The sequence below is a fragment of the Rhincodon typus genome, chromosome 45 (genome assembly GCF_021869965.1).
Source record: "Rhincodon typus isolate 14 chromosome 45, sRhiTyp1.1, whole genome shotgun sequence".
Lineage (NCBI taxonomy): Eukaryota > Metazoa > Chordata > Chondrichthyes > Orectolobiformes > Rhincodontidae > Rhincodon > Rhincodon typus.
Window position 1 is genome coordinate 4,984,874 of NC_063376.1, and position 11,452 is coordinate 4,996,325.

The window sequence follows — 11,452 nt, forward strand, 5'->3', positions numbered from 1 at the left end:
CCAGTGACCCTTCCTTAGAACTGCAGTTCTGAGGAAGGGTCACTGGACCTGAAATGTTGACTCTGCTTTTTCCTTCACAGATGCTGCCAAATCTGCTGAGCTTTTCCAGCAACTTTGTTTTTGAGCCTGTTAAAGGTTGCAAGGTTTCCCAAGTCAACTACCCTCCCAAGCAAAGTATTCCAGATCCAATCAGTGGATGAAAACCTTTCCCTCAAATCTGCTCTAAACTTCCTGCCTTTCACCTTAAAATTATGCCCCCTTGGTACTGATGCTTCAACCAAGGGGTTTCTCTCCACCCTGTTCATACCCCTCACAATCTTATCCATCACAATCAGGAAGCCCGCCTGAACCTCCTCTGTTCCATTGAAAACAACCCAAGCTTATTAAACTTCTCTTCATCGCTAAAATACTCCTTCCCAAGCAACATCCTGGTGAATGTTTTCTTATCCTCTTCAGCAGAGTGTATGTTCTTTCTGTCTGAAAATAAGATTTACTGAAATATTTACAAACTTATTAATATTAAATAACTTGGATGACAGGATGACCAATTGTACTGTAACCACATTTGCTGATGATACAAAGATTGTCTGGAGAGCAAATTGTGATATGTATACAAAGAATGTACAAAGTGCCATAGATAAAGTTCGTGGTCAAAAGCACTGGGAAAAGGAGTGTAATGTGGGAAAATCTTAGATGTTCATCTTGGCAGAAAGACTAGAAAAGCAGATACTGTTAACCCACAATTTCTCACAGTGTCCAGTGCTTTATTGGGTGTCCACCAGGAAGGATCATCACAACAAGAATACCCCAGAGGACAACCACATTGAAGTCTTACATTGATACTACTCTGGGTTTGGTATCAAAGTGTGGGTTTCAGCCTTCCACCCAAGTACACAGCAAGGCATGGCACACTAAAGCTTAGGGCAGCTGTCACAGAGGTACACTGGCTAGGGGTTGCTGGACAGGACCTTTTCTGCCATTATACACCAAGAGGCTGAAAATTGTGCAGAACCTCTCAAGCTGTATCCCTGATATGATTAATCCATTGTAAATATCAAGAGTGCTGAAGTTGTACTGAGTCATCTCAGAGTCGCACATGTTCTATGGAAGCAAGTTGAATTTGATTGCAAACTCTGTAATTCTCAAATCAAAATGCTTTGTTATGCATTTTTATACATGCTATCAATAAAATGCATTTTTGGAGCATTTGAGTCAAATACATGGCAAGAAACCAGAGAAATATGCTCAATAGCACATCGCCAGTTGTGGTAGCTTGCTACATGCCTCATTTTCTCATTATAACAATGATTAAACTTCAAGCACATTTCATTGACTATAAATCTCCTTGAGAGATCCTGAGGTCATTAATGGCCCTATAGTAATGCAGGTTTTTTTCTCTCTAGTTGGTCTTGCTGGTGTGATAAATATTGTCCTGTTGATATTTTTGTAATACTATCTCAGATTATGAGCTGTCTTAATTGTGGAGGCAATGGCCTAGTGGTACTGTTGCTGGATTATAAATCTAAACTCTGGGGCCAGGGTTCAAATCTCGCCATGATAGATGTTCTAAGTAGAATTCAATTAATATCTGGAATTGAAAAAAATCTAATGATGACCATGAAACTATTGTTGTTTGTCGTAAAAAGACGTCTGGTTCACTATTGTTCTTTTAGGAAGGGAACTGTCATCTTTACCTGGTTTGACCTAGATGAACTCAAGACTCACAGTAATGCAGTTAACTCTTAGCTACCCTCTCAAAAATGGATTAAGACCAGACAGACCACCTGGCATTAACTAAGGCAATGGAAACAACAATGGCAAACTCAGCCCTGCTGCAGAATTGTCCTTCCTAACCAGTGGGGGCTAGGGCCAAAATTGGGACAGTTGTCTGACAGGTGAGTCAAGCAATAGCCTGCTATAGTTATACTCACGGAGTCATACCTTATAGATAAAGTCCCAGGCATCACCATCACCATCCCTGGTGTACTGTCCCACCAGTACACAGCAGAGGTGGTGGTACAATGGTATACAGTTAGGAGGAAATTGCCCTGGAAGTCCAATGACTTTGAACCCAATGAAATCTCATGGCATCAGGTCCAACATGGTCAAGGAACTTCCTATTGTTTACCCCCACCTCCTCAGCTGATGAGTCAGTCCACCTCCATGATGATTAACGCCTGGACGAAGCACTGAGGAATGCAAGGGACCAAAACATCCTCTCAGTGGGAGACGTTAATGACCATCACAGAAAGTGGCTCATCAGCAACATTATTGACTGAACTCCTAAAGGACTATGACTGTGGCAGGTTGTGACGGGGAAACATTCTTGACTTTAAACTGAACTGGACCAGTCTTACAAATACTGTGGGTGCAGGAGTTGGTTAGAGGTTTGAAATCATGCAGCAAGTAACTCAACTCCTGACTCCCCAAAGCCTATCCACTATTGACAAGGCACAAGTCAGGAATATTATGGAATACTCCTCACTCGCCTGGATGTGTGCTGCTTCAACAACACTCAAGGAGCTCGACATCATTCAGGACAAGGCAGCAAACTTGATTGATACCACATCTGCAAATATCGGCTCCCTCCACCATCAACACTCAGTAGCTGCAGTGTGGACTATCTGCAAGATGCACTGCAGAAATTCACCAGGGCTCCTTAGATAATACCTTCCAAACAAACAACTACCATCATTTTAAAGGTCAAGGTACATAGGAGCACCTCCACCTGCAAGTTCCCCTTCAATCCATTCATAATCCTGGCTTGGAAAAATATTGCCATTGCTTCAGTACACTGGGTCAAGATCCTGGAACTCCCACCCTAACAGCACTGTGACCCTACACTGCAGCAGTTCAAGAAGGCAGCTCACCACCATATTCTCAAGGGATGGGTAATAAGCCAGTGACACCCACATCCCATGATTGAATTTTTAAAAAGTTTGTCGGCAAATCTCCATTACCTGCAATAGGATTGTTGACTTTCCAAAAGATGTGATCGAAGTCCTCAATAGTGGTCCAAGGGTATTCCAAATTGTTCACAATCTCCTTCAATTCCAGTTCTGCAATACTAAAGAAATTGTGATGAAGGTTTCTGAAAGCTGTTATTATTCGGGAATTCGAAAATGAAGGAAACATACAAACATAGCAGATAGGAGCAGGATGACACCATTCGGCCCTTCAAGCCTGCTCTACCATTCATCACGATCATGGCTGATTGTCCAACTCAATAGCCTAATCCTGCTTTCTCCCCGTAACCTTTGATCCGATTCGCCCCAGGTGCTATATCTAGTCGCCTCTTGAGTACATTCAATGTTTTGGCACCAACTAGTTCCTGTGGTAATGAATTCTTTGGGTGAAGAAATGTTTCCTCATCTCCATCCTAAATCGACGATCCCGAATCTCAGATTGTGATCCCTTGTTCTGGACACCCCCACGGGAACATCCTCCCTGCATCTACCCTGTCTAGTCAGGTTAGAATTTTATAAGTCTCTATGAGATCCCCCTCATTCGTCTGAACTTCAGCGAAAACAATCCTAACCTAGTCACTCTCTCCTCATACATCAGTCTCACCATCCCCAGAATCAGCTTGGTAACCCTTTGCTGCACTCCCTCGAGAGCAAGAGCATCCTTCCTCAGAAAAGGAGACCAAAACTGCACACAATATTCTCGGTGTGGTCTCACCAAGGCCCTGTATAACTGCAACAACACATCCCCTGCTCCTGTACTGGAAACCTCTCACAATGAAGACCAACATACCATTTACCTTCTTTACTGCCTGCTGCACCTGCATGCTTACCTTCAGCGACTGGTGCACAAGGACTCCCAGGTCCCGCTGCACACTCCCCTCTCCCAATTTACAGCCATTCAGGTAGTAATCTGCCTTCTTATTTTTGCTTCCAAAGTGAAAAACCTCACATTTATCCAAATTATATTGTATCTGCCATTGATTTGCCCACTCACCCAACCTGTCCAGATCATGCTGAAGGGTCTCTGCATCCTCACCACAGTTCACCCTCCCACCCAACTTGGTATCATCTGCAAACTTTGAGATGTTACATTTTGTTCCCTTATCCAAATCATTAATATATATTGTAAATAGCTGGGGTCCCAGCACCAATCCCTGTGGCAGCCCACTAGTTACTGCCTGTCAATTTGGAAAGGACCCATCAAATCCTACGCTTTGTTTCCTCTCTGCCAACCAGTTTTCTATCCATCTCAATACACTTCCCCAATCCCATGCACTTTAATCTTGCACAAAATTCTCTTATGCGGGACTTTTGTCAAACATTTTCTGAAATATGGATGTTAGTTTACAGTTCTGTGAAGATGACTTGCCTATTTTTAAGCAAGGGTCAGAAAGTTATTTGAAATCGTGAACTAGCCTTTCCAAGGAAGCATATAACTTCAGCGAAGTGCTCAATCAGCTATCTGCTAAGTTAATTGCTGCATGTGGCACCCTTACATCTGTAATTGGAAAAGGGTCAGCCTGAAAATGGTCTTGTAGCCAATATGAGCCTTTAGGGAAGTGAAGAAGCAGCTATCGTCATCTAAGGTGACATGCGGTGCCTCACCGTATGGTATCGGAGTAGTGTTGGTTCATCAGAGGGCCAGCGCAGAGGAACGCCCAATAGTGTATGCTTACCAGACATTGACTGTTCCTGAATGAAAATACACCCAGCTAGAGAAGGAAGATTTGGCAGTCATCTTTGGTGTGAGAAAATTTCACCAAGTCCTTTACGCACTTAAGTAACGAGCCACAAACCACTCGCTAGGGATACATAAAGAAGACAAGGACATGCCACCCATAGCTTCAAGTCAAACTCAGCTGCAGGCTCGTAATCGGAGTGCGTACAATTGCAAGTTGGAACACTGTCTGGAAGTCCAAATGCCAAATGCAGATGCTTCGAGCTGCTTTCCACTAGTGGATTCACCACTGGTGGTGCTGCCGCCAGAAGAGTCCATTCTGTTTTTAATGTTTCTGGACACGCTTTCGATCAATGTTGACAATATCAGACTATGGACACAAAAAGATCCCATCCTGGTAAAACTAAAACAGCTGGTGGTAATGGGGGAAACAAAAGAGCTATCACAACCAGAAGTGAAACCTTTCTGGGCCCAACGAGATTAGATTACCACAGAGGACGGCATATCAATATGAAGAGCAACAGTGATTGTCCCAAGGAAAGGTCACCACCAGATACTGTCTGAACTCTACCAGGGTCATCTCGAGGTTTCCAAAATTAAGATGTCGGCAAGAAGTTATGTCTGGTGGCCAGGATTGGATGCTCACACAGATGCATTGGTGGGACAGTGTCCAGAGTGCCAACAAGGACAAAAATTAGTGCAGCAGCTCCCCCACATTTACAGGAATGGGTGGGTAAGCTCTGGACTCTGTTACACGTCGACTATGTCGGTCCTTTCCCAGCAATTATAGAGAACATCAGTCAAAACCAGGTCACATCTTAATGAGCATTGGTTTTGGTGGTAAAGTTGCAAGTAACCCTGTCATCAAGAATCACAGAATTGCTACAGTGCAGAAGGTGGCCATTCAGCTCATTGCTTCTGCACCAGCTCTCTGAATGAGCAATTCACTTTCTGCCATTGCCCTGCCCTTTCCCATAATGCTGCACATTCTTCTTTGTTTAGATAACAATCCAATTCTCTTTGAAAGTGTAAATTGAACTTGCCTCCATGTTACACCCAGGATGTGTATTCCTGGTCATAACCACACACTATGTGAGGAAGTTGTTTGTAAAAGTGCTTTTTCTCCTTTTGCAAAATTGGGGTTTGTGGTGGGAAGGGAGGGATATTGGGGAGACCTGAGGGGGAAACCTTTTTGTGAAGATGGTGGTGCATGTATAAGGGGTGGCCTGCGAGGTGGGGTGGTGCAGGCTGGTGCAGTTGCAACGTTTGAGGGCATCTGGATGGGTGCGTGGGTGGGGACGGTTTGGAGGGGTATGGGCCAGGTGCTGTCTGGTGGGACTGGGTTGGTTTGGGATGTCTGGGCAGCGGGGAAGTGTTGGAGTTGGTGGGGGGAGCCACGGTTCTGTTTCCGTGCTGTATAGCTCTATGACTTTGTGTGTCTTCAACATACTCACATGATTTAACCGATTCTTCTTCCTATGATCTGAAGTACCTGTCAGATAAATCATTTTAATAACCCTCCAAAATATATTGTATGGGCCACTGAATCTCACTCTCAAAGGTTCACCTTGTAAGGGTAATAAAACGAGCACTTTATCCCCTACTTGAAATTTTCTAGTTGTAGCATGTCTGACTGCCTATTCTTTCATCTTTGCCTGTGAAGTTTATAAATGCTCCTGTGTTACTTTACATGCTCATGCTCACTATGTTCCTATTAGAGTGAAAGATAAGGCTGGCAGGATTAGATGGATGAATAAAGACATTGAATCTCTCGTCAATAAAAAAGAATCATATATTAAATATAAACAACCGGGTTCAAATGAATCTCTTGAATAGTATAAAGAATGTAGGGGCATTCTTAAGAGGGAGATCAGGGTAGGCAAAGAGAGGGATATAAGATATCCTTGGCAAATAGTATTATGGATTATCCAAAGAAATTGTGGTCCCAGCATGGTGTGGGGTGACTGTGAGAGACAACCTGAAGAAAACTCTGATGATGCGGGAACTGATCACAGACTGCTGTACAGTCCACAGAACACAGGACGGGTGAGTTGCGTACTGAGGAACTTGAGCTGCTGAGGGAAGCTGGTGGCACTGGGCTGTGAGGTGAAAAAGATCTCAGCTCTAGAGTGGCATTAGGTGAGGAACCCCTGCATAGATAAGCCCTGATTGGCTTTTGGCTGCTCGCCTTATTTTGAAACAATTTATTTAAAATATGTTACTAGGTTGTGAAAGTGAGAGTCGGAAAGGATGCCTTACACAACTGTATTATTTAGTTGTTGTGGTGTTATCTTAGTTTGCGAGATCAATGCTATTTTGGCACTCAGTAACATCGTTGTTACCTTGGTTCATAGTTGGTGGGATCACTGCTCCTTCAGTTGTAGTTAGTAAGATCCAGTTACAGTCATCTTCTGCAAGTATAGTGTTTTGCTCATCTGCTATCTCTGGTGTCTTGCTCAAGGTGCAACACTCTGGTTTGTAAGTCTAAACAAGTTATGGTATATCAGCATTAAAGCAGTACCTAATCTTGAGTTGAGCCATCATGTAATAGCCCTATCCATGTGTACATAATCCTTCTGAAAATCAGAAATTCAGAAACTTGTCTGATTTTCTTCCCCATTCCTGAGCTAGGGGTATTGAGAGCAGCCGTAGGCATCTATTTTCATCCTGGATATCTCAATGGAGAATGGTTACTGGAGCTGTGAATTTGTAATTCGTATGGTAATTAAGCATTGGTCTTGTTGATCAAGATATTGGCCAGATGACCACAAAGCTTATCTGTCTTATGCCTAATGGCAGGTCTATCAGGATTTTCAAGAGAAAGGTGTGTTTTTGTAATTCGTATTCAAAATAAAGGGACACAATTCTCTTATAAACTTTGGCGAGCTGCAATCCCAGAGCAAAGTATGGAGTAGAAATGACCACAAATTGTATCAGTGCAGGTGAGGTGCTGAATGACTGGAGAGTGACAAACGTGCCTTTATTTAAGAAGGGATGTAAGGAGATGCTTGGGATCTACCGACCTGTGAGTCTGACTTCAGTGGTGGGTAAATTGATGGAAATGATTCTGAAAGATAGGATTAAATGCAATCGAGAGGCAAGGAATAATTAGGGATAGTCAGTGTGGTTTTGTGTGAGGGAAATCGTGTCTCTCAAACTTGATTGAGTTTTTTGAGGAAGTAACCAAGAAGATTGATGAGGGCAAAGTGGTAGACATTATTTATTTGGATTTTAGTAAAGCCTTTGACAAGGTTCTGCATGGTAGACTATTGAGTAAAGTTAGATCACATAGGATTCAGGGTGATCTTGCCAATTGGATACAAAAGTGGCTAAACAGCAGGAGACAGAGAGTGAGGGTAGACGGTTGTTTTTCTCACAGGAGGCCTATGACTAGCTGTGTTCCACAGGGACTGGTACTGGGTCCACTTTTGTTTGTCATTTATATAAAGGATTTAGATCAGAATATAGAATATAGAAAGCATGACTCTAAGATTGGTGGTATAGTGGACAGTGAAGAAGGTTTTCCAAGATTATGAAGAGATATTGATCAATTGGGTCAATGGGCTGAAGAGTGGCAAATGGAGTTTAATTTGGATAAATGAAAGGTATTTTGGTAAAAACAAACAAAGGCAAGACCTATACAATTAAAGGTAGGGCCTTGGGTGGTGTTCAAAACAGAGAGACCTAGGAATTCAGGTACATAATTTTTTGAAGTTTGCATCACGTGTAGACACAGTGATTAAGAAGGTGTTTAGCACGCTTGCCTTAATTGCTCAGACCTTCGAGTATAGGAGTTGGGATGTTATGTTGGTGTTGTACAGGATGTTGATGAGGCCTCTTCTGGAGTACTATGTCCAGTTCTGGTCACCCTGTTATAGGGAGGATATTATTAAGCTGGAGAGGGTTCAGAAAAAAATTAACCAGGATGTTGCTGGGAATGGAGGGTTTGAGTTATAAGGAGAGGCTGGAAAGGCTGGGACCTTTTCCACTTAAGCGTAGGAGGCCGAGAGGTGACCTGATAGAGGTTTATAAAATCACGAAAGGCATAGATAATGTGAATCGCAGGTGTCTTTTCCCTCAGGTGGGAATTTCAAGGCTAGGGAGTGTATTTTTAACGCGAGAGGAGAAAGATTTAAAAAAGACATGAGGGACAATTTTTTTACACAGAGAGTGGTTTGTGTGTGTAATGAACTTCCAGAGGTAGTGTTGGATGCGGGTACAGTTATAATGTTTAAAAGATATTTGGATAAGTACATGAACTGGAAGTGTTGGAAGGATATGGGCCAAGCACAGACAGGTGGGACTAGTTTAGTTTGAGATTATGCTCAGCATGGATTAATTGGATTGAAGGGTCTGTTTCCATGCTGTATGACTCTATGACTTTTAAGCTTATGCCATCTCACTCTTGATCCTTTCATGGATGGGAGCAGTTTCTCTCTCTCTATCCTGTCCAGGTCCCATCATGATTTTGAACACCTGGATCAAATCTCCTCTCAACCTTCTCTTATTCAAGAAAATAGTTCCAACTTCTCTAATCTACCCATGTCACCAAGTTCCCCTTCCCCGGAAAAATTCTCATGAAACTTTTCTGCAACTTCTCCAGTCCCTTTAGATCTTTGATAAAGTGCATTACCCTGAAATAGACACCATACTCCAGCTGAGGCAAAATCAACATTTCATATAAGCAAAATAACCTCTTTTGTACTTGTACTCCATGCTCCCTTCACCATTACATGGTTTCCATGGTGCCTTTCATCCAGGAATATGATGCTTACCTCTCTACCACAGAGAGTTCAAAACCAAATTCTTTCTCACAACTGAATCTCAAATCTACAGGGAGATCATCCACCGATTGAGCATCAATACATTTTGGCATTTTAGAGGGCAACTTCTTCCACCTAGAACACAAAGGGAGGAACTATTCAATCATGAGGCAGAGACATGTCTGTGTAAAAACTGAAGCATTGAGTTAGACCAGGAATTGTTTATTTCAATGAAGATTAAAAATTCAATTGGAAAAACATTTTGTTATTCCCAGGGAATTGAAATTAATGATTAGATTTTAAAATAAAATCAATATTATCACTTTAACATAAAGTTGAGGCCCTCATTCAGTCCAATTGTGATATCTACTCAAGATCATGTCCTGACCTGTTCTTGCAGTCCTTTCAATGTAATTTCATATTCTTTCCCATACATTCTCCTCTGATAAGAGCAACACTGGAAGTGCAATGATCTCATTAAATTGAGACTTTCATTTGATTTGATTAAATCTGGAAGCAAGTTACTGCATGATTCTGTTTCAGATTTGCAGACATGATTTACATATAGATTCTTTAATATATAGATGGACCATAACGCAAGTAACATTTGCACTACACAATTGCAAGGAAATAATCAAACATTCTCTCCTTGACATTCAATCGATGTAAAGAACAATAGGAAGCTCTGAAAATATTTAACCGGTCTGGCTGCATCTGTTAAACAGAGTTAGCGTTTCAAGTCCAGTGTCACTCTTCCAGAAAGAATCTGTTATGAAAAAGAGTCATGTTGACTCAAAGCATTAACTGTTTCTTTCTCCACAGTTCCTGGCAGACCTGCCAACTTTCACAAGCATTTTCTGTGTGTTTTGTTTTTAATTTCAGATTTCCAGCATCTGCAGTATTTTGTTTTTGTTTGAAATATTTGGCCATTACCGGCAGAGCAGCTGTTTCTCCCTCAATTCAGCTCGGCGATGTGACTGGAGCAGGGGCATCATCGAATCATCATGGAATCTCTTAGCTGTAAAGTTAGATGCACATGTTATTTCCAGAATGTGATATCCAAGGATGAATTATGAGCTGATTGAGGAAATTGGAGGATTTTATAACTATAGAACCAGATACATGGGAATTCATTCTATCTGGAAGTCAAATTCAGGGGTTTAGATTGTTTGTAGCAAGAATGAGGCAAGTTCAGGCTACATGCTGAAGATAACGAAGACACTTTGTGGTCAGGTGGCCAGCAGGAGAAATGGCGACTAGACAGTTTAAGAGTTAAAATCAAGTATGCTGGGAATTTGGTCAAGCTAGTTGAAACTCTGACCTCAGTTAAACTGCAGCCAGGATATATTGCAACCTTCATTTCCCTGTGTTGACCAAATAAGGCAAGTGTTATAGTGGTCTCGAGACATACTGGCACCACTATTGCCTTATATGGAGAACGGAATGTGCTATTTATGACTTGCTGTAAGTATTTGGCAGTTGTTTACTAGTAAATTCACTGTTGCATAAATGCTGCCCCCTTCACACTTCACATCAGCTCTGATGAAGAGTCATCGAGACTCAAAATGTTAGCTTGCTCTTTCTCCATGGATGCTATCCAATCCTTTGTGATTTCCTGCATCTTTTGTTTTCAGTACAGATTCCAGCATCTGCAGTGTTTTGTTCCTTGATCAATTCTTTGGCTCAGTGCCAGAGATCTTTCCAGCAAAGAGCACGTTTTCAGATAAATTAACGGAACAAAAGAATTTTCTTGGGAGAAGCTTTCATTTGAGAAGCCCATTTCCTGAATGATCTTCAGAGAGAAGACAACCATGTGGAAAGATCTACACAGAGACCAAAGTTGGCCACTTCATTCGAATTTGATTCAAGCCAAACTTGTTGGGTTAGGGTAAGAATTCGGGTTAAATGTGGATTAAGTAAAGTAAGGTAAAGTGAAGTTAAATGAAATGAGTTAAAATTGAATCAGAGATAGTAGGAACTGCAGATGCTGGAGAATCCGAGACAACAAGGTGCAGGGCTGGATGAACACAGCAGGCCAAGCAGCA

The 11,452-nt window shown here is 42.0% G+C and overlaps 1 protein-coding gene across 1 annotated transcript in view; it reads right to left on the reverse strand.

The window, feature by feature from the left end:
* The window catches only part of LOC109925331 (polyunsaturated fatty acid 5-lipoxygenase-like), a 173,814-nt gene that overhangs the window by 125,033 nt on the left and 37,329 nt on the right, over nt 1-11,452 (reverse strand). Inside the window, exons 3-5 of the mRNA XM_048620265.1 lie at nt 10,341-10,425; nt 9,420-9,542; nt 2,961-3,067 (exon numbers count right to left, since the gene is read on the reverse strand). Coding sequence (XP_048476222.1) covers nt 2,961-3,067; nt 9,420-9,542; nt 10,341-10,402 — 292 coding nt within the window. The 5' untranslated portion in view covers nt 10,403-10,425. The remainder of the gene's footprint in view (nt 1-2,960; nt 3,068-9,419; nt 9,543-10,340; nt 10,426-11,452) is intronic.